Below are 24,470 nucleotides of genomic sequence, written 5' to 3' on the forward strand. Positions count from 1 at the left end.
GCACACTGTACGAAGACAAAATATGAAGCTGCAAAATGACCTCTTAAAGAGACAGCACTCTTAATAAAAAGGATTTATTTAAAAAAAAGAAAAAGAAAAAAGAAACCAAAAGATGTCTAGCACATGTTAGACAGATAGTAAACATCTAAAAGAGGGAAAATACAGATGAATTTACAATAACAGTGACAAGTCAGGACACAGAATGGGAACTTTTAAAAAGTTTAAATAAAAAAACAAAAGGAGCACTCCTATAACACTAATGTCGAATGTGCCATCTACTCACTAACTGAATGAGAATATGTAGCATTTTTAACTAGTGGGATGCAATTCTGACTTTTGTTTCCCCTGAAAACTGGAACCAACTTTTTATAGAAGTTGATTAATACATTTTTCAGAAACTAAGGTGTCACCATTAGCCTGATCCACACGAGCCTTGGATAATCATGTAGTTAAATCAGTTTGGTTCTGTTTTAACAACGATGGTACATTGTGTTCCATTATAGTGGACTACTTGATCACCTGCTTTCTGTCAGCAGTTTTATACACATATAAACCATCCCACTGCATCCATCTATTCAGATGTAAAATGGCCAGGTGCAAAATCTCTAACCACAAAACAAAAATAATAATAATCCAAAAAAAAAAAAAAAAAAAAAGTGATAGGATTATAGGAAAAGTAGCTTCCAAAGCTAAGCGAGAGGTTGTAGAAATCAAGGCAGTTTCAGTCAATGATGTGATGCACTGATCAAAACATAACAGTTAAATTCTACTGCATCCTCAGATCCTCAACAGCCTTCCACACATGAAGTTTCATTCAATTAATACAGCACACCCAGACAAATGAGGATGTTTACTATCTCCCAACAAGTCCTCTTTCCAGACCAAGACAAACTTTAAAACATGAATTCCAGTTCCTGTATTTTTAAATAATGCTGCAGTCACTGACAGCATTATCCGTTTACACACTCTATGGAATAAAGCAACATGTCATCATTTAATAACAGAGTTTAAAAGAAGATGGGGGAAAAATGCTACAGCAACGAAACACTGCTGCCTCAGAAGTTGAAAGTGAAAAGCAACAGACCTGAAAATCAGTTCTTTTCAAAATCACGAGGTATGAGGCTTTGGTAAAACATTATATATACGATATTTACGTTCTCTGAATGACTTGGCTGCATCTGTTTCATCCTGTTCAATTCTTCTTGTTGCACTTACAGTAGCAAGAACAACCATAAGCACACACCAAACTCATGGAGAAACTGTTATATTGATTAAAGGAGGAAATATGATCATAAACTTGCTGTAATATTAATATTAAATCTGAGCATTTGACAGTATTAAACAGCAACTGACCAGACATAATAATAATAAAAAAAAATATATAAATACCAACAAACAGTGGCCATCCATCTTAAAAATACAGTAAATGTGTTCAATCTTATATCAATGTCCTGCAGAAATTCTTGATAATATAATGGGGTAAATTATAAACCAGGGCTATATGAAGACCTGGACAGAGAAGGAGGTCTGTTTTAAGAACAAGTCTTTAATAATTTAAAGATGAAGAATATTAATGAACTGTTTAAGTTTATTTTAGCTTAAAAAATACCGTTGTCTATGCTTCACATCACAATACATCATAGCTGCAAAAGTGTACTCACATAAAACCATATCTGAGACAAACACTGACTTCGGACCAAACTGCAGCTTGGTAGACTACATTTCCCATAATCAGAAAAAAAAAAAAAGGAAAAAAAAAAAGAAAGGAGATGGATCAAATGGAGAAGTATTTCTGCAGTTGCTATACAGACTCTTTAATATTTTATCTCCAGAAAACCCCACCACTGTACGCGTGTTTTCTACACAATATCCAAGTGTCCAAGATCTATGGCAAAAGTTAAAAAGTTTCACCAAAAAAAAAAAAAAAAAAAAAGCAAACCACTTTCTGCCATTCTGTCTATAACCACCATGTTGCTCATTTCTGCCTATTGTTTAGTTTTTGTCATCTTTCTTCTCCTCTTCCTCATTGGGGTACGAGTGCCACGTTAGTCGTTCCTCATAGAATGAAATAACTACTTGTGGGCACTTGACATTCGCTTCTTTTGCTGGCACAAGATCTGCCTCATCTGAATTTTTCCTGCAGGCAAGAGAGAGAAAACATTCAGTTGTACTTGATTACACAAAATTATAAGTCATAGAACTTATTATGTACTACTACTAATATTATTGTCTTGTTATACGGTTCACATGTGTGTTAATTATACACACATATATATATATATATATATATATATATATATATATATATATATATATAAATTTATATATATATATATATATATATATATATATATATATATATATATATATATATATATATATATATATATATATATATATATACACACACACACACACACACGTGTCAAAAGTTCAGGCTGGTGGTGGTGTAATGGTGTGGGGAGTGTTTTCATGGCATGGCAAAGCAAGGGTGTCCTATCCAATATTACTATGGTGTTCCTAATAAAGTGGCTGGTGAGTGGATATATGAATGGGGCAAAATGAGAAGGTAAGATTAACTCAAATTCTAGCATAGATAATTGAAACAGCAAAGGAAAAAAGGGCTCACTATGGGCCCCCATGAACCAGATTGTGCCTAATAACTAATAACTCGTGTGATTTACTGACAAACACAGGGATAAATACTGCTTGAACAGAAAGATATCTTCACACACCACTTCATGAGGAACATCAGCTCTCCGCTGGAATCTGTGGCTCCAATAATGCGTTCAGGATCCAATCCCCGAGCAAAGCCCCGTGGCTTCTCCTGCAACAGGAAATAAGAACCTGTCAGCTTTCATACTCTGATTTAAATGTGGGTTTCCAGCTTTTCATTTAGTTAAAGCACCACTTATCATAAAGCCCCAAACAAAAGCCTATTTAACCTGCACCATGCGAATAAAGTTTTAATTCACACTAACGTCCATAAAGCAAATCCATTTCCTACCTCATCTTTCCTCTTCTTAGGCCTGTCTTCACTGCCTGTCTCATTATCTGACTCTCCCACTTTCCTCTTGCCACCTGTGTCTTTTTTCTCATCTCCAGCCTTCTTCTGTGACTGCAGGAACTCTGCTATCAGGTCTGGACAGTCAAGGTTATCTTCAGGCTCCCATGTGTTGTCTTCACTATTTGGGACATTAAAAGCATCACTGTATTGCTCATTAGTGCAGGTAAAAAAAGACCATGGAAATAAATAACTCAAACAAAGAATCTATACCAGAACACATTAAATATGTTTACATTGAAATATTTGTCATGTTTAGTGATTCTGGTAATAATTTTTTGGCTGGTGGTGATATCACTGCAAGACGTTAGGCCTGGATTGCTTTAACTATGCATATGCAAGATGGCTGCAGTAGGTATCCTGTTTGCATTGCCGCTGCATTGACACGTGCGCACACACAGTTGCACTTCAGTGGGTTTACAACAGTGTTTAATAGGATCATTTAAAGAGCTTAAACATAACACATATGAGGTTTCTCTGTTAGCACAACCTCATAAGAAATTTAACATTGAAGTAGTGGAAATAAAATCTAGACTCCAAGTTCCAGAATTCAATGCAGCTATATGATGCATTTGCACTGCGTTATGATGTGCTGAGTGGTCGGGAGCTTAATTCGGGTAGTTTGTGATCTAAGAAATACCAAGCATGATTTTTCCGCTTTTATTCCCTTTAGCTAGAGATGAAGCAAGGCCTAATTCTTACTGGCAGCACTATTTTTCTTCTTCTTATTTATTTATTTTTATTTACTTAGATTGCTGCCGTATGGGTACCGGGAGGTCCCTGGACGACTAGTGGTTAGGCCACTGCGCTCTCACCGCCACGGCCCAGGTTCAAGTCCCGGCCAGGGAACCACACGACAGTGTACTCCCAAGCCCGCATACAATTGGGGAGGGTTGTGTCAGGAAGGGCCTCTGGTGTAAAAACTGTGCCAAATCAAATATGCGGACCAACGATCCGCTGTGCTGACCCCAACGGGAACAGCCGAAAGAAGAACTGCTGTATGGGTACTGTAATCGCTGTTCTCTGTCCTTGTAATTTGCTGTTCGCTATACTGCTGCAATAAAACAATTACCCTCAGGGATCAATGAAGTACATCACCCCCCAACATTAACCAATGTGAAAATAGACCATATGCATAATGATATGCAAGTCTTTCAGGGTGACTTTTCCTTTAGGTATGATCAAGCTTTAATGCTTTAACTCACTCTGTGAAGCCCTTCCATTTGAGCAGGTACTCGACTCTGCCCTTCACCACCCGCCGGTCCAGAACCTTCTCCACCACATATTCTTCCTCTTCCTCTTCTACCACCTCCTCCACCTTCCTCTTGTTCTGCTTCTTTCCTCCGGTGGATGCCAGTTTGGAAGCTGCCTGTGCAGGTTCTAGAGGGCAGAAAAGAGGAAAAGCAGTCTAGCTTTGTCTTTTTTTTTTCTTGAATATCTCAACTGCAGATTACAATGTTGAGAACAATGGATCAAACAAATGCAGGACATAGCAGGTTTTAAGCAAAAGCTTGTTATTTGTATTGCATTCATCTGTCAATGTGAGTCTGTATACTTATGTACTTCCTTTACATGTAATTATTAGCCAGTGGAAGAAAAACAATAAACTTTATATAATTCCACATCTTCTAGTAATGAAATTTGTGAGCATTTGTCCCAAGACAACACCATTTCGATCCAGTCAACATTGCATCACTTACTGTAATAAAGCACTGAGAGCTTACTTGTGTAAACTCATGTAAATAAGCTCTCCTTTTTAGCTAGGTTTGAAGTACACTTTAAATGGAATTACAGCAACAGCATCATGCTTACAAACACTAAGCTTCAGGTGGTTATTCACATGATTGTCACTAAATGAAGAACTAAAGAGTACCAGAATGCTCCTGAGAGTTTTTTGTTGTGGAGTTTGTAGATAATGTGAACAATAAATGTCACTATATACTCTGTCTGTGTAGGTACAAAGTGCGAGTTCGCATTTTAAGTTACTGCTGTTGCTGTGAATGGCTAGCCATTCATGTACATTTATATATAAAACCTGCTCAGCAACCTTTTTCATTTCAGGTGATGCTTTAACAATTTTCCTGTTAGCTTGTAAGCTATGCAGAGGTTGTTTTTTTTTTTAAATGATGGGTAAGAGCGCAAGCCCTTCTCTAAAGTCTAACCAAGTAACGTTCAGTATGAGGTGTCCAACACAGTAGTTGGTGATCAGGAGAATTGCATGTACCCTGGAGCAGGAACTAAAATGATTCCTGGAACTACAGCCCAGAAACTAAAGTCAGTCCTGTGGCTTCTCAGTCACCATGATATTGGAGAGCACATTCCAGACCTGGCATGTAAACTACTGCAGGCTTTACAGAAAACAGCAACATAGGCTTATTGCCATTAAACTGAAATGCAGGGTATTAGACTGCTGACTGTCAAGCTAGACAAAATTTATTTTTAAAATCTTGGTAGGGCAAATGATCAGAAATTAAAAAGGACAAGTCAACAGCAAAATATACAATATCTTTAAACTAGCAACAACTTTACTTTTGTTGATCTCTCAGGAACACGTCCAGTGCTGCTCCTCTCCATCAATACTTAGAATGCAATCTGAGTTGGGAAGCAGTGACCCTATTTGTATCATCAGTTGTGTAAACTCTGTTACATATTCAGTACAAAACAGGTGAAGGGGAGGGGGAGCTAGTGCAAACCAACAGTGAAATAAGTGAAAGCAAAAGCAGTACACAGTCAGATTTCCACAGTCCAAAGATAAATCAGATATGCAGAAAAAATTTGATATTTTCTTAGGATTTCAGACTATACAACAAGAAAAAAGAATCCCATAATGTAGATTTTAAAATATCTAACTCACAGAAGTCATAGTTAAGATGCATTATATTACGTATTATTTACTTCTTGCTTGTAGCTCAAAGATTTAGATTATGCAATTTTTAAAATGCATAATCTAAATCTCTAAAAATCCAACCCACATTTGTGTTTGTAATTTTTTAAAATTATTATTTGAATTCAGAAAAATAATCTTGCCTTATTTCATTATTAGGCTGTACAAGCAAAGTGCTTCTGAGGCTGTAGTACATGAAACTTTCTATCTGTGTGTTAACGTGTGTGTATGTATGTATATGTATACACCATATACATACAAACACACACACTAACGCATGTATATATATATATATATATATATATATATACATATACATACATACATATACATACATACATACACACACACACACATATACACATATATACATATATATACATATATATACATACACACACACACACACACACACAGTGTATACACTAAAATATTCAAAAATAAAACAGCAGTATGGAAAATAGCTACTTTCTATGTAAAAAAAAAAAAAATTATATATATATTCTGAGTGAGACTTTTGGGTCTGAAAGAGTGGAAGACTAATTCAAATTGTTTCAATATAATGTAATCTCCAAATAATTTCAGTTACAATTAAATTTTAAACACTGTACTCACTAAAAACACCTTATATTTTGCTTTAAAAAAAATAGTGCTAAGAGTCCAGCAATGTTAAAGACAGCAAAATAACAGACAATCCTAGAATTCTTAAAACAGTTACATGTAGTGCCTTGCATATTCATTCACCACCATTTCCACATTTTGTAGTGTTACAATCTGAAATAGACTTGATGGTATTTGATTTACACAATATGTAACAAAGTGTCAACATTTTAATGTGTAAATCGACAAATTGCAAATTCATTTGGTTGCACAAGTATTAGCCCCCCCTGGGCCAATACTTGATGGTGCCACCTTAGCACCACAACATGATGCTTCACTGTAGGGATGATGTTCTCAAAGTGATGAGCCGTATTGGATTTTAGTGCCAAGGCCAGAAAGTTACATTTCGGTCTCATCAGACCAGAGAACCCGTTTCCTCATGTTTGTAATCCTGTCTACAAACAGGATTTCATGTGGCCTGTTCCCCCAATAATGGCTTTCTTCAGACTACTCTTCTATAAAGCCCAGCGCTGTAGAATGTCCCGGTTGTCCTGTGAACAGCTTCTCCCATCTGAGCTTTGGCTCTCTCCAGCTCCTTCAGCATTATCCTCTGCCTCTTCATTGTTTCTCTGAATAATTCCCCTCCTTACTCACTCACTAACCTTTGTTGGACGGCTTGCTCTTGGTAGAGTTGCGGTTGTGCTCCATATATTTTTATTTCTAAATAATTTTGCACACTATATTGAATTTTTCTTTTCATTTCAATATTATGGACTATTATGTGTAGATTAATGATATATAATCCCAATCCTAAACCCATTCCAGTTCCAGGTTTTAACCAAAACAAGCATGTACTAGTAAGATGGCAAAGAATCAAACCAGTCAGTCAGTTCATAAAAGTGGCATACTCTTCGACAAGAAAAAAAAAAAAGTAGATCTTCAAGGTTTATAAAACACAATGCTGAAACTGGCAAAACCCCTTCTCCACTAATACTCAGCAACTTACTTATTCCTAAAGTGGCCCAGAGCATGGAACCATGATCAAACTATGATAAGCACAGATGAGATAGTATTATGGAAAAGAACTGCCACCATACAGAAGCCAAGAACATACTGTGGAAACTGTTACTGTGCTTTGCTCTGTGCTTGAGTCAACTAATACATCACAGCAGGTTTTTTAAGCATTGCTCAGTGAATACAGACAATGGCAATTATTGAACCTGTCCCTTCATATTGAATGACATTTACAGAGACATTTTAATTTTTAGCATGCACTACCTGTCAGTGGTATCAGTGTCAGTATCTGAATTTTCTAACCTCGTGCTTCATTTAGACTACAGCAAGGTTTAGGTGTTTTAATCTTAGCCCAGCCTCCTTGCATACATTATGGTTCATGGTTCAACAGATTTACTGCAAGCTGTAAATCGTCAACTTTACGTTAATGAATAAAGTTAATTTTTATCAAAGAAAACCCAAAGGTTTTTTGAGAGCTGGGTCTAATAGTGTAAATACTAGACTGGCTTTATTAACATTTATATTAAATGTATTGCATTTCAGTATCAGCATTTTGATGTTCATTAGTTTCACTGTTGTCTTAATATCAGAATTAGCCCTTTCCTAATTCCTAATCCTAACCTACGAATTAGACTTACCAATTAAAAAGATCCAGCAAATGTGCCAAGTGTGTCTACACAATTTTGCATTAAATTTTGTACCTAAACTGTGGACATATCAGCACTAAACTTTATCCAATTTCTCTTAGTTGTATGCGATTATCAGCAATCAATGACCCGGTATACATGTGCATTATATGGCAGGGAAATCAACTAGTGTTGAACCCTGAACAAGCATTTCCACTCTTGCGCTTTCACTTTTCACCCACTGTGCAGAAGAAATTTGTCTGTGCAGCCCACATGTCCACCACCCATTCCCAAAACACACGGCAAAGAGAGACAACACAGTGAACTGAAGCTTAGCGTAATAGAAAGTTGTGCGACACCTGAGGTGACACCGGCAGCATCACTAGTGTTGTCTGTTGGCTGGCTCATACTCGTCGGGGAACAGTCTGCGGAACCTTCTGGTTCCTTGTCAACGTCAAAAGAGCTGAACAGAGTGAAAGTGCAGATTAGGGAGGGGAAGAGGCAAGGGGTCAAGGGGTTCATAAATTGAGTGATATCAGGGAGAGAATAACAAGGCAGAAACATATCATTGGTAAGGATATACAACATTATTACTACCAATAATAACAATAATAATAAAAATAAACAACACTGTAGTAATTGTTTGTTAGCTAAACACAGGTATTTAAAACATGGTAGGTAAGCGGGTTTGTCATTCTGTGGAGCTTGTGTTTGACCAATCTGCAGCATTCAACACGTCAACAGTTCCTGTCTATTATAAATCAACTTCAGCCTAAAGATTGCCTTATGCTAGTATTTGCAATTCTTCAACTTTACATTCTGAGAGTGGTTTACAGTTAACTCATGCATGTTGTAAACCAACACTTGACCAGGAAACAGTGCATTCCCTCTGCAGTCACATCCATTTCCCTTTAATGGTTACGAAAGCAGAGATATTCACTCAACCACAGCAATTAACCAAAGAAGGAATGATTTCACCTTAGCAGGGCTGCGTAATTAATTACACAGCTTACTAATCACCATTTTGGCCTCTACCATTTGTCAATTGTAACAGGCTCCAATAAAGGTATTTTCTTCAGTGGTATGCCTGCTGTATCACAATTAACCATTTCTAGTAATAACCCACTCATCAATTTATTGTGCTTCAGCAGCAAGTGCTGTGACTGTGAAAATGATTCCTCATACTAAGCAGCATTAATCATAATTACAACATTGTTCAGAACATATAGCTTTTTTAAAATATTACAGCTAATACAGCTCACACCAAGCACCATCTACTCTTCTAACTGAAAGTATCCTGAGAAACCTGGTGGTTATGTGATCCTAATTTATCCAGGCCAACACCACCATAGACAGGTTTTTATATTTTCGGGAAGCAAACATATCTCTAAATCTTTTCTTTAGTGCCTCAGAAGATTTGATGCCCAGCTGTGAAATGACATACACTATTGATGACATTTACCAACTGATGTGAAAGATTTTGTGAGCATTTTCCCACATGCTCCCATCTCATCAGTAACTACACTAATGAAGTTTTTTCCCTAGCTTTCCTAATTTACAAATTCGCAATAATAGCTCACAATTGTGCCCAGGCAGTATATATATATATATATATATATATATATATATATATATATATATATTTTTTTTAATAAATCACACTTCCAAAATACTAATAAATATTAAACAATTTAAAACATATTTTGGTTAATAAAAACATAATATTTCAAAAGTTATTTTAAAAAATCCCTCTATGAAATTGAGGCATCAACAACAGATCAAAGATAAATAATCAAAGATTATCAAAGATAAATAATCAAATCGATAAACAAAACACATGTAAGTTAATAAATTATAAAGTGAAATGGCTCTTTACTTGGTTTCCTCCCCCTTGTTTAAAGCCAGTGTACCTCATAATACCTCTTCCTATGACAGTTTATTCACCTTTTAATCAAGGGAAAAAAAATACACTCATAATTCGTCTTTAATTCCAATCTAGAAAGTTGCATTGTAATTACAAGCAAAGCATGGCAGCTATGCCCCAAGAGATCTCTTTTCCCTACAAGGATTAGTTTTAGCCAGCTAGTTAAAGTTACCACCTGCAGGATTTTTTCCAGTGTGGTGTTCGGATGCTACTAAGAATACTGGTGATCAGGTTGGTGATACACAAACAGAACACTAACATCATGTGATCAGAGCTAAACCTCTTGCTGAAGACAAGCAGTTTCACATTTTCACCTGCTACTCAGGAAGTGTAACTTTCATGCAGATGTGCACAAAAAGTTTCTATTCTTATAGCACTCCTGTATTATTAAGAAGACTTGTTCTGCATGCTGAAACCTGCGTATTACCTTATTAAACTGCATCAGAGTTCACCAGTGGTGTTTATTAGGCATTCTAAAGACTTCACACACACACAGCCTTCAGAAGTGTGCAGCACTACACACATTACCAAATGTTGTTCAGGGTACACTGGCAGGTTTTCTAACAGTCTTACAATACATCCAAATGCTGCCAAGTCTGTCACTAAATATCTGTGAACACTGAATTCAGTTCAACTCAACGAGGGCAATCTGGACAATCACGCCCACCAAGACGACAGCATCTTTTTTTAGCACCAATTTTAGCCTGAAGCACCTAAGTCTTTCTTATTTTTAAGATAAAAGCAGTTTTTTAAAAAATTATAATGCTACTGTAGAGCTCTTATATTGAAAACGGTAAGTTTTCGATACCACTGGAGTGATGCTGATTGTGAAATTGTGGATAAAGTACTTGCTGAGAGGTCCTATGAGAACACTGATTTCGCTTTCGCTAACTGGCTGCTTGAGAAGTGTATTATCGCCAACGCAAGAAAACAATCTTGTTGAGCAGTACCTTGTATATGTTGGCTGATAGATGACAAGCACCCGACAAAAATGAATGACAGTTAAAGAAGAAACCCAGTGAAGAGCCACTAGAAAATTAGATAAAGCGGTATTATAGATTAAAAACTCAATTACAATGTGTTACATTCTGTTATTTATGAAGACTCCATATCTACATTCCTGTAGCTGTTGCACTATTACTGCCAAACACTGTTTATACTGCCTATACTGTTACTTCATTGCTACAGTTAATGAAGGCAGTATAAACAAAATACACTGTTTATACTGCCTATAAGGTTACTTCATTGTGACAGTTAATGAAGGCAGTATAAACAACATACACTGTTTATACAGCATATAATGTTACTTCATTGCTACAGTTGCACACATAGGATATATACTCTTTTTTTTTAATTATTATATTCTTTATTTATTATTTCTTATATATCATCTAGTAAGGAAGTTGCAAACCCAGTTTCATTGTACTTGTGCAATGATAATAAAGACATTCTATTCTATAATTATTATATTGTATTCAATTAATTCAATTAATGTATTTAATTGCATCATTGTAATAATCACACACATACTGCAATAAAATGCAATGTTTAAAAATAATAATAATAAAGAAATTGTGATTTTGTGCTTTCAGTTCGATTATGCATTCGTGCACAATTTGTTTATTTTGTTTTGCACAATTTCTACATGGTTGTGTGGGCGTTATTTTGAAAACACGCTAGTTACTTCTCAGTGAACTCTCTATCAACATATATACAAACCCCAAACCACCCACATGATAGCGAGCTAGCCTCACCAAAACAGCTAACTAATAATAATCATCATCATAATCATAATAATTACCTTATAATAAGGTAATACCTTAATAATAATAATAATTTATAATTAATAATGATAATGGATGTGTTTACAGTTATTAACCTAATTCCATACTGGCGCTTCAATAACATGAAGCAGCTCTACTCTGCTGCGCGGGCCGCTGACTGAGCTTTTCTACTAGCAGGAAACCGCGCTTCCGGTGCGCCTGCGCACAAAAAAAATAAAAAAAATATTGGAAGTAGTGAGCAATTTAAGGAAATAAAACATTCTTCTGCTGCAGTCTGAATCCATCCTATGCGAAACAGGTCAAAGCACATATCTTGTAAAACATAAAAATAAAATGCGGTTGTCCGAAGGCACCGGGAGAGGAGGCGTTTCTTTCTTCCTACAGGCGGAGTGGGCTGAACCAACTGAGCCTAGCTGGCTTACACTACTCCTTGCGATGCTGCAAGACAGAGAACGCTATCGAGATAACAATAAAATGAGAGCCATAACGGCAAAACGTTCAGAAATGAAATGATCCGTCATAATGTGCTCGCTAAATTAATACGCGGAAATCTGCATGCGACCCCCTTCACAAAAATAAAGCGGCCCGAGCAAGCAGCTCAGAGCGATGAGCGCGAGCGCAACACGCCTCGTTCTCCATGTTGACCTGCAGCTCACAAGCACGAACACCAACTACAACAGCCACGAAAATAGCTCCGTTTCAGGACCAACACACTGCTTTACACGACTGCATTAGCAGTTATTTACCACTAGAAATAATGCTAGTTGCCACTCATTAAGTGTATATTAAATGCTTGCACGGATACGCTGCTGAAAACATGATTCAGTCTAACAGCTAGCTAACGTTAGTTAAAATATGGCGACAAAACAACGTGACTTACCTTTGGATGAATAAAATAGCGGCGCAGCAACACCCCCAAATGAGTGCTAATTTATCAGATTTTTAATAAAAAGTACCGCAGGGCGTTTGAAATGTTTTTAAGAAAAGGTTTTGCAGAAATAGACTCGTTACTCGGCCAGACAAAAGATTTTGCGACCCGCCAATTCCGACCGAGGCTGATGACGTACGAAGGTGGAATCATGGGAGTTGCAGTTCTGAGACGGAGCCACTGTAGCTGCAGACACGCACCGGCTCTCTGCGGCCTTGTCCCAAATGGCGCCCTAAGCCCATCTTCAAGTGCGCTCTTGGGTGACGTTGATGAGGCGCGGCCCACTTTGAGCTGCATTTTAGGTATGAAAGGTGACGTACATTATTATTTTATTTAATAGATTATTATTTCACAATGGCTGACCATTCAGTGATACTGGCAGAGAATCCCAAAACTGTTATTCACCCAAACACCCGTGCTGATTATAAGAGAAATGGAGATAATGGTTGCAATGCGAAGGCCAGTAAACTTTTAATCTTTATTTTCCATTTAGAGACAAATGGAGTACATGATCTAACCCCCTCATCAAAACCAAACTGTATAAATCAAACTAACAAATGTGAATGATGTACTGTGGTGAAATCAGAAGCAATAAACCTTGAACCCATCTGATTGGTCCTGACAAATAATCGCAAAGGGATTCTGGATAACAGACTGCTGCGATTCAGGCTTTGCCAAAGGCCGGGATAAATGCACATAGAGGGCATTCACAAGCACCCTTTTGAAACCTAAAATGTGAAATAGGACACGTTCTCATGGACCTGCGAGTGAGCCATTTGGGACAGGGCAGACCGATAACGGTGAATGAGTTTGATCAGAGCAAAGAGAGGCATGAAACTAGAGAAAAAGGTCATGTAGTGTCTTTCATTATTAATTTGTCTTGTTATTAAGCAGCAGTAGGATTACAATTTATGTGAATCAAACCCAGTAAAATAACTGATTAAACTAATTATGATCAATTACTTAATGTCTATAGCCTATCTACTATACACAGAAACATTTTACACAAGCATTTGAGTGGCTAATTACACTGGGCATTAGTGACTCTGCTACATAGCGAGACATTACAAAAGCACCACACCAAACACAACAAGAAACATCTTGGTATGTGATGAAGTCTTGAGGATTGTCCCAAAGTGAATGTCCTCACTTTCACACCTTCAAGCCCTTGGTCAGTTGTAGCTCTGCACTTAGTTCAACATCATTTGCAGAAGGAGCCTATCAGCAGAAGAGGTGACATCAGTCATAGATGCAGCTTCAGTTTGTACCATGGTTTTAGCTAATTGCATTAAAAGAAACCGTTTCACATATCTTGTCTTATTCTAAAGTTCCAGTTCATCTAATGTTGGATAAATAATACTCTTTACAGACTAGCATTTTTTTTCTCTCCAGCCTAGTAAATATAACTTTTTATTTGAGATTACTCATATGGACATAGCTCATACAAGTTTAAACGTTACCTTTCACAGTGTTAGTTATTTTCGTTACATCAGTACCAGCATGGCCCCTAGGTGTCAATGAGTATGTGAATATATGTGAATATCTGTGTGTGTGTGTGTGTGTGTATTTATATATATATATATATATATGTGTGTGTGTGTATGGCGCCCTGTGATGAACTTGTATCCCATCCAGGGTGTGGTCCCAGGATATGTCCGGACTCACCGTGACCCTGAGGAGGACAAAGTGGTTAGTGAAGATTACTGAATGATCAGGTGCCTAGTTTTCAAATCGCATTAATGAGCAGGTGTACAGGTGTTCCTATTAAAATGGCCAGTGAGTGCATGTGAGCTGCAGTCAGTTGCTAGCCTGGTATCTAACCAGCCATAGAGGATGTCTCTTTGTGACCTCAGTAGTTTAGCTACAAAGATCAACCCATTAATACATAGAACAAGACCTTGCTGGAACATAATGTTATTGCAGGACAATTCCCAAAAGTAGTGTTAATTAGATACAGATGGCCGTTACAGTCTACAAAACATTTTCAAAAACGTTTTTATTAATGGAATTATTCACAACAATTATAACATACATGATGACAGTGGGTAAATACACAGAATAAACTAAATAAACCATTAAATAACTAGACAAAAAACAGATGACAGGCACTATTGGATTGGAAATAACAACTGTAGTAATTGTGTAGTAACAAATCACATGTATAGATTCATAATAGATGTAGAAAACATAAAAGATTCATAGTATAAAAAAAAAATAAAAAAAAAACACTGATTCTCAGAAGGGAAAAGAAAGAAACTTGTGGGACCAGACAAAGATATGATCATAAAACATGTGAACCACTGAATCACTTTCCTCCTTACAACATGCACACAAGACATTAGAGTCTGAAAATTCTGACAAAAGAGAATTGCAAGGATATCTTTGTGAAGAATTTTTAGATGTATTTCTCTAGATTTGTTGGGGATACAACAGTGCAGCTGGTCTGCTGGAAATCAGGTTAAATTAATATTATTATATTGTTGAATTCTTCTAGTTTTAGCCTGTTAGTCTCTTTAATTCAATGAATTTAATTAATTTCTCAATAAATAAATAAATAAATAAATAAATAAAAGAAAAACACAAGTATGGATAATTATAATTATAACACAAGCCTATGGATAATTATAACCTGAATCGAATATGTTCTGCTGGTGGAAAGTTCAGGAATAAAAAGCTCTCTAGCTATAGCACTGTACACATTTGAATACTGTGCATAATATTTAAATAATCTGAGCTAAGGGGTTGGTGATTTATTTATTTATTTTTTTTTTTAAAGTTAAAGGCATCCCTGGTTGCAAAAAGTTTGAGACTGTACACATTGACAATGGAATAGGAAGTAAATGGAGATAAAGGGGAGGTAATTAATTTTTTTTTATTATTAAAGGGTTTTAATGTTTTGATTGAGTCAGTTTATGTACATGTGATTAACCTTTCAAAATCCAGAGACTTATTCTATGATACTCTCTGCTTTCATACAGTCCTATTTTAATTTCAGTGACCATTTAACACTTTTAAATGTGTCTTCCTATCTCTTTAATGAACTACCTCTCTCTCTCTCTTTTCAACTCACTTAGCTTTATTGGCATGATCTTTGCAGCGGTTACAGTATTGCCAAAGCATCGAAATGACAAGTTTTATTCAAATAGCAATAAAACATAATCACTGCAGAGATCAAACAGGATTCTGTGTGTGTGTGTGTTTATCAGGGCTGGCAAGAGTGTAGAATCAAAAATGAACATTCTGAATGGACATTTTCTAGATGGTAGATTTGCTTGATTAAAAAAAAAGTTTCTAAAGTAGTGTATTTGACACTTGGGTAAGATGTGCAGCTCTGTCTGTGTGCACTCTCTGCTCTGTAATGAGCCAGGATTTCTTATATCAGCCTGTCTCCATTCATCTGCACTGAGTCTGTACTTTCCTTTCTGAGGCTGGTCCTGCTGCAGTGTTTTGTGTGTGTGTGTCTCTCTCTCTCTCTCTGAACCCTCCATCTCTTTCTCTACATAAACTCTGCCTGTATCTGTTTGTCTGTCCTTCTCTCTTTTCCCATCTATCCATCAAGATATTTAGGATGTCAAAAAATGACACATTCATTCATCCATCTTTAGTAACTGCTTTATCCTGGTAAGAGAATTTGTACGAAGACGGAATACACCCTGGATGCACAGGGCACCATGTGCACACACACACATTTCTACCATAGCCAATCCACCTGTTTTTATGAGATGGGAGGAAACAGGAAACTGGAAACCCACTTGGAAACTCCACAAACGCAGTAACCCAAATTCAGGAACCTGGAGCTGTCCTGCTGTGCTGTGCTGTACTGCTTTGACACAAACACCTTTACCTTTTCCACTAACTTACCTTGTGTGAAATTTAATGTCCTCATCTGATGCTGTGAAAGCAGTTTGGAGGTGAACAGTTTCCAGCTTTGCCTCCAGCTCCTGTAATTTCCTCTCTAAGGCATCATTTTCGTTTGTCTGGTCATCAGTTCAAGCCGAGGCTGTTGGAGCTCTGCAGTAATCGTGCTCCTGTGTTGTTGCTTTCTCATCACACTCCATCTCGAGTTCCCATTCTGGAGAAGGACACTCGGTGTGGGTGAAGAGTAGTCTTTCTTTCTTTTTGCTTTTTTTTTTTTTTTTGAAAATGTCTACTACACACTCGCGTTTTCTTTGTGGGAATGAAATTGTCCCTTCTGATCATAGCTACCCAACAAGCTCGCAAGGTAGAATCGACTGGAAGCATATGAAAGCTTTTTTTTTTTAATTACACCTCGCAGAATTAGAGCATTGAGACAAAACAGCAATGCAGTGAATTCCTTTTTCCTGGCGTTGGTAAGTCACCTTTTTTTCTGTTTAACGCCAAAAGGGCTCATTCTGGCGATAAAACCTTTCTTCTTCTCAACAAACCGCACAATAACAAACTTCTCAGGAAGTGGCGCTGGACCGGAAGTAGTAATACACACACAGAGATACGCCCTCATACCCCGGAAGTAAGAGGGCGCCATCTTGTGCAATGACGTTGCAAGATTCATTATCACTGTTGTTGTTAAATTTTAATACTGCAAAGTCCAACAAGATGAGGATATTATATACATATAGACAACAGTGTAAAAAATATATTTTATTTAATTTAATATATACAGTTTAATACCAGGGTGAGGCTAATACATAGTCTAACAATATAAAAATAATAATAAAAGAAATAAATAAAATGTCAGTAAAGAAATAAAAGTAAATATTATATCCCTGCTGAAAAAAAAGTAGAAACTGTCACAGTAATTCTAATGGTTTCCACTACAAACCATCAACTAACCATGAAAACCATTACCATTACTGGTCCTTAATGATATCCACTAGACATAGCATGCCACCAACAGAAGGCACCATTAAAACCATTATATTATGGATAATATACACAAGAAGGCCAAATTTGAAACATATATTCTATGTTGTAACAGCTTTCTTGTTGCATGAGCACATAAATTAACAATGTAAACAGTTGCAAAGAAGACAACGGCAACAGTGAGATATCTCTTTCTAATGTGTAACTAATGTGCCAGAATGAGAGTACAAATTGGGAAATACAATAAATATGTACAATAAATAAATGTAAAATGTTTTTTAAATATGTATTGCACAATTTATGTATATAAGTAACTGGATTTCTCAGTAGAGGAAGCAAAAGAAGGTGGATCAGGTGCATTGGTGACCACACTGATTTCGTATTGATGATTAAAATCGTTCTTTAAGGCCCATGTCTGCTCATGTGTTTAATGGCTTCTGGAAAGAAGCTGCTCCTGTGTCTGGCTGTATTGACACTCACTTATTTGTAGCGCCTGCCAGAAGGAAGAAGTTCAATTAAGGAGTGTCCAGGATGTGTGGTATCGGCGATTAATTTCATTGCCTGCTTCCTGAGTAGAGAACAGGTCCTGAAGAGAGGGCAGATCTGTGCCAATTATATTCTGTGCGGTCCTGTCTATCCACTGTAACCTGATTTTGTGTTGTTGGGTGGCTGAGCCAAACCAGACAGTGATGGATGTGCACAGGACAGACTCAGTAGTAGCTCTGTAAAACTGGATCACCAGTTCCTGTGGAAGATTGTACTTCATTAATTGTCACAGTTATCACAATCTTCCACAGGAACTGGATCAACAATTCCTGTGGAAGATTGTACTTCATTAATTGTTACAGGAAGTACATCTTCTGTTGAGATGGACATTGTGTTAATCTCCCACTTCAGGTCCTGGTTGATAGTGGCTCCAGAAACCTGAAAGGTTGATACAGTGTAGTTTAAAATGGTAAGAAGTCTTTTTGAAGTCCACTGTCATCTCCACTTTTAAGAGTGTATTCAGCCCCAGGTTGTTTGACTACACCAGAGGCTAAGCTGGTTGACCTCCCTTCTATATGCAGACTCATTGTCATCGCAGATAATTCCTGTGTCATCCAGGATTTCATGTCATGTCATGTCATGTCATGTCATCCACCCATTTCAGGAGCTTGACAGACGGTGTAGCAGATGGTGGTCATTTGTGCAAATGTAAAGAGCATGCAGACGTGAGACTTTCCTCAACTGCTGCTTACTGTCTCTCAGGAAATTTGTAATCCACTGGCAGGTGGAGACACAGTGTACTGGTACAGTAAGATGGTAGAAGATGTCTAGGATTATGGTGTTGAATGCCCAGCTAAAAATCAACAAAAGGGGCCCTAGTATAGGCTCTGGGGTGGTCAAGGTATTGCAGTATGAAATGCAGTCTCTTCTTGACTGCATCATCCTCTGACCTGTTTAACCTTTAAGCGAACTGAAGGGGATCCAGCAGTGGGTCTGTAATGTCCTTCAGGTGGGCCAACACAGCCCCCTCTATTGGCTAGTGTTGCACTGATTGACAGGAAAGATGGCATGTCATCCCTTCCACCCAGAGAGCATGGCCAGTTTTTGCTCCCTTGACTCCCAGGCACTGATGGCTGTCAGATCATCAGGATTTGAACTGGCAGTTTCCTGAGGACAGGTGAATGCTCTTCTGCTGGATGGGTCATTTATCTCTTAAAGAACCATTGTTTGTCTTCTTCACAGATCTTTAATGCAGGTTAAGTGGCAGTAGCGTTGTGCCGGGGGAGGGAGGAAGTCTCGATGAGTGGTTGAATTAAATTAGTTGGGGGGAGCAAGCTAAGTAAGCCTCGGCTTTTCAAACCTCCAGTTAAACTCATTCATGTTGTCAGCCAGTCGTTGATTCTCAGCTGAGTGGGGAGAGTCTCCTGTAATTGGTAGGGCCTTTCCACACTGTTGAGTCATTGAATGAAAACTTGCTTTTCAGCTTCCCAGAGTAGTTTCTTTTAGCTACTCTGATTTCCTTAGTCTTTGTGCTATTCCTCAGTCAGTGTGTTATTCCTGTGTGTTAGCGAGTATATGGTTTATCATTAATAAACTCCAATAATTACTAAATCCATTATTTAAAAAAAAGTAAAAAATGTTAAATTAAATAGTCTACTTGGATCTGACACTGTCCCTTTCACATATCAATGCCCAGTGCAATTGTCCTCAATTGCAATTGTGGGTGCAGCCTAGACCAATCAATGAGGAGTGCATAAAACTGAATGGACTATCAATGCTGCAATGATTACAGTTTCAGAAGAGACAAAATCCTTTCATTTGTTCTCTGAAGACCATTTTAGCTATGTTAGCATTTTGCAGTGGTAAGCATTTTTCTGAATGATTTTTGCTAAATTAAACTGTAGTGCAAGTTCAGATGTCTGAGACAAATATTTTGTTTGCAGTTTTCACTTTCAACATTTATCCAACATTTTAAAACAATGCATTAAGATGTTATCTAATTATATCAGAAAATGCGGATATCATAGATATTATACTCACAGAAGAAATGACCACGACATTGGCATTCTTTGTACCCAAGTCCTGTCTGCATTTAATCTAATCTAATATGGTAATCTGGGTAATAGGAAATCCTAAATCTTCCTAATTTATGCACTACAACATACAGTCCCCTCCAAAAGTATTGGAGCAGCAATTCTTCTGTTGTTGCTATACACTAAAGACATTTGGGTTTGAGGTAAAAAGATGAATATGGTATATTTACATATATTTCTTTCTGAAACAGCAAGTCTGGGAGTGAGTGTGTCAAAGGCCTGGACTGATTTCCACCGCATTTAATTGCATTTAAGTAACATAGCACCTCCCAAAACTACACAAATGACCCAAACAAATGCAGTTTGTTTATGCGGGCAGAACAAATGTGTTTGACAGTATTTGATTGGACACAAATTTAAAGACATCAAGTTTTTTTCACAATTTTTCCAGAATAAACTGTAAAATTAAAATAAATATATCTACAAAAACATGGTGCCCTGTGATGGACCTGTGTCCCATTCAGGATGTGTCCTCATTTCACGCACCAGATCCAGCCAGGATGAAGCAGTTACCGAAGATGAACGAATGACTGAATATAAAAACATTTTGTTGGGTGATTTTTATATATATATATCTGCTCTCTGCTCTATGACTGACACTGTGCTCTGATCCCAGCTTCCTAACAAGCTAGGAAATCAAAAGAAAATATTTTTTTTTGTACTGTATTTTTGTCTTCCTGCAAGTATGCTGGTATGCTAGTAAATGATTAGGGAAGTATGTAAGTATAATTATATTATGCAAGTATGTCATTATATTATAAAACTAACTATTGCTAGCCAGGACCTGTTATGAGCCCTAATTCCTGACTGGAATAATTCCAGTGTGATCTTTATGATGGATAAAAGATTGAAATTCACCTATCACCTACCTAATCACAGGAATTGAGATTAGGTTATTAAATGTAAGACCTGACAACTCCTAACTTGTCAATTTTAGGCTCATTGCAATCTAAAAGAGAATTATTACTGGTAGTGTTTCACTGAGTAAATGTTGAGGTGTTGAATCAAGTGTACAAGTGAATGTCTGGTTGTATAGATTAAATCATCATTAAATCAGACAGGCTTACAGCTAGATCCAAAGGCATTGTACAGGGGTTCTCAACTCCAGTCCTAGGGACATACTACCCTAAACAGTTTCAGTGTTTTAGTGGTAGGAAAACTCAAAACCATGAAAGCAGACAGATTTCAGAACCCAAGTAAATAGCCTAAGTAATACATATTGTATTAATTTTAATTCAAGTTGGGCCTAATAGCATGCTTCTTTGGTAATGGTTTGATTGCACAAAATGAGGGAAAATGACTGCTATGCATGCAATTTAGTGCTAGGTATAAATTACACTGTAAGGTTCTGTCTCCATCTGCCTGCATCACCCCCCTGCCCTAATAACCAGGTCTTATACAACATTACCCAAGAGGAATATGTGAAGATTGTGTGAAGATCCATCTGTGGCAACATTTTTTTAGTCTTGCAAGCTCCATGACTCATGATTTTGCTACTGTGTCTCCAATCAGCGGATTAACCTTTAAAGGGAGTCAGCACTGCCAAAGAATGGAAATATCTTAAGATAAGAGATGCCAAGCAGGAGAGCTACACAAATGACAAAATGGCTTTCAGTTTCTCAACTAAAAAAAGTAGTCTGGTGCACACACACACACACACACACACTATGTATGGTAAAGCCAGAATATTTTCAGCCACAGTCATATTTTGACATATAACATTCCAATAGAGAAAATTTACACTGCACTGGTGTTTTTAAATTAGCTTAACCTATAGATACAGTGATTTATGACACCAAGGTAGAACCTTTTGTGCATAATTCTAAAAGATATGTTTGGTGCGAAAACAAGACAGCTTGTCACCCAAAGAACACTATGCCCGTGGTGAAGCATCAGCGGGGACTGGGGCACTAGTCAAGATGGAGGGAAGCACGGATCACTCCATAAACCAATCTATTTTGGCACAAAATCTGCAGGCCACTGTTACACAGCTGACAATGAAGAAAATTTTATCTTTAATTATAACAACCCAAAGCACAAATCCAAGTCAACAAAGGAATGGCTTCAGGCCCAGTCAGAGCACAGATCTAAATTCTTTTGAAAACTTGTGGAATGACTTGAAGAGGGCTGTGCACAGGAGATCACCTCACAATCTGATAAATCTGGAGTACTTTTGCAAGGAAAAGTGGAATAAAATAGCCAAATCAAGATGTGCTAAGTTGGTAGACTCTTATCTAAAAAGGCTATGTGCACACTTATGCAACCAGGTTAAAGTAATTTTTTTCTTTTTTTTCCCTCTAAAATGTTTCTATTTGTTTTTCACTTGAATTTTGTTGGTTGCTATATTATATTAAAGGTGTGAAAAGATCTGACATGATTTATCTTGGTATTTTTTTTTTACATAATAAAAATCTGCAGTTTTAACAGGGGTGTGTAGACTTTTTATATGCACTGTATTTACACATTTTTGATTCATTACTTATTGCAGTATGTGGATTGTGTATATTATGTGGATGAAAGGACAAGCCTATATCTAATCTTGTGCTCTAGTTGCAGTCAGGGGGACAAAGTGAGATGGTCTGTGTTCTCTTTTTGGTCTTTGTAGTTTTCTTTGATCAAGACCTTTTGAAGTGTGAAGGACCAAGGAGCTCAATAGAGACCTTACTTTCTTCCACTGCAGATTCATGTCTTGGTCTGAATAGGAACAACAGCTGCTCTATAGAAATCCTTGTAAAGAATTCTTCAGGTCCAGCATTTCAATCTGACCAGAACACAAAAGAGCTGTGTAAAAAACTGTACTTTTTTTTTTTTTATAAGTCAGTGAAACATACACATGTGTACACAAACAGCTGTGTTACTGTGCTTGTGAGGACCTACCATCAACATGATTATTAATGCAGCTAATTAATGCTATGCTGTTCCAAAACCTAATCCTAACCATCACCTTGGAAACCTTTTTGGATTTTCTAAAAATAAACGATTATTTTTTATATTAAAAAAAAGCAGTTTTTCTCATACAGTTTAGCCCAAATGTCCCCACAAGCTGAAATTGTCAGATATTCAAATCCTTAGGGGGCATTTGGTACCAACAAGATATAAAAGCATCTCCACACACACACACACACACACAGCATCATTTTTCATATTCAACACAGGCAATTAATCAGATTTTGGTAAGAAATGAGCAGCTTCTTCTCCCTGACATTCTGAAAGTTTCTCTAGAATTGTGTAATATAACATACCAGAATTGCTTTTACTGGTCTTCAGTCACTTGCAAAATAATAAAAAAAAAACTGTTAACAATGTTCTTAAAAACCAGCTATAAACATGTCTGAAAATAACTTGGGTCCTACAACTCTGATGATAAAAGATGTGATGTCAGGTATTTATTTAGATGCTTCAGTTAAAGCAATTGAATATGTATAACAGCAGCTTTCCTTCATTTTTTAATACGTAGTAAAGTTTTTGTCCTAATCAGGATCATGGCGGATCTGGATCCTCTCCTGGGAACACTGAGCGTGAGAGACAGAAATACGATTGGACTATAGTTGAACTCTAGAACAAAGAGAGCTGCACATAGGTGCAGAAATGTAGGTGTGTATTTGAAGGAGTGTAAGGTAAACATGGCATAAATGATGGAATGCTAATAACCAACTAAAAAGTCAACACAAAAATTTGTAGAATAGGTGTGTGTGTGTGTGTGTTTGGGTGTGCTTGCACTGGGGTAATGTAGAGGAAAGAGTTCTGATGTGGAATGTGTGGAGAGCAAAGAAGGAGTAATAACAAAATTTATCACTGGCACAAGCACCATGATTGAGTTAATTACCCCATTATTCATGTAAGCCAGCAACTCTGAGTGTCGAGGGACATAGTGATACTTCACAGAGGAAGTGACACAGAGGAGAGCTGAATACTCTCTCTCTTTCTGAGAGCTATGCTATAGTAACAGTGAAGATTCTCATAATGACCGGTAATCGATGTTCACTTATAGTTCACTTTAAGTGAATATATATATATAGTTTTAAAATAATAAAACCAACCAGTGTTTTTAAGAAACTCCATTCCAGAGAATGAAATAACTGAGATAAGGCTCAAACGTGCATGCTCATGAAGAATGCTATATATCTGTGGAACCTGCATGTAAATCGTGGAATGGGAAAATGATAAAATCAATATGTGGAAATTGAAGAAGGTACAGTGACATTGTTTGTTTTTGTTTTTTTTT

General features: G+C 37.0%; 1 protein-coding gene across 3 annotated transcripts; it reads right to left on the reverse strand.

Annotated features, from left to right (window-relative positions):
- Positions 1–58: 58 nt before the first annotated feature.
- On the reverse strand, positions 59–17,265 carry cbx1a (chromobox homolog 1a (HP1 beta homolog Drosophila)). 3 transcript variants are annotated; one of them, XM_053239152.1, is made up of 8 exons: positions 16,686–17,265; positions 14,285–14,496; positions 12,777–14,042; positions 8,548–8,651; positions 4,270–4,444; positions 3,008–3,209; positions 2,736–2,827; positions 59–2,137 (listed from the first exon to the last, which is right to left on the reverse strand). In XM_053239152.1, the coding sequence occupies exons 4-8, from the start codon at positions 8,594–8,596 to the stop codon at positions 1,993–1,995; spliced, it is 663 nt and encodes a 220-aa protein (XP_053095127.1). In that variant the 5' UTR covers positions 8,597–8,651; positions 12,777–14,042; positions 14,285–14,496; positions 16,686–17,265; the 3' UTR covers positions 59–1,992. The 3 variants fall into 3 exon arrangements, with proteins under 3 accessions (XP_053095127.1, XP_053095126.1, XP_026772149.1); XM_053239151.1 differs by having other exon boundaries at positions 12,777–14,496; XM_026916348.3 differs by lacking the exons at positions 14,285–14,496; positions 16,686–17,265 and having other exon boundaries at positions 3,008–3,185; positions 12,777–13,155.
- Between the last annotated feature and the right edge of the window lie 7,205 nt (positions 17,266–24,470).

Source organism: Pangasianodon hypophthalmus, chromosome 13 (genome assembly GCF_027358585.1).
Source record: "Pangasianodon hypophthalmus isolate fPanHyp1 chromosome 13, fPanHyp1.pri, whole genome shotgun sequence".
Classification (NCBI taxonomy): Eukaryota; Metazoa; Chordata; class Actinopteri; order Siluriformes; family Pangasiidae; genus Pangasianodon; species Pangasianodon hypophthalmus.

What these genes read in the sequence shown, in the direction of transcription:
- cbx1a (XM_053239152.1), bottom strand. Translation starts at nt 8,596, where the DNA reads ATGAGCCAGCCAACAGACAACACTAGTGATGCTGCCGGTGTCACCTCA. An exon ending in AAATGGAAGGGCTTCACAGA is followed by an intron (nt 3,210 to 4,269) that starts GTGAGTTAAAGC and finishes TGAGCAATACAG; the next exon opens with TGATGCTTTTAATGTCCCAA. An exon ending in CTGATGTTCCTCATGAAGTG is followed by an intron (nt 2,138 to 2,735) that starts GTGTGTGAAGAT and finishes TCTTGCCTGCAG; the next exon opens with GAAAAATTCAGATGAGGCAG.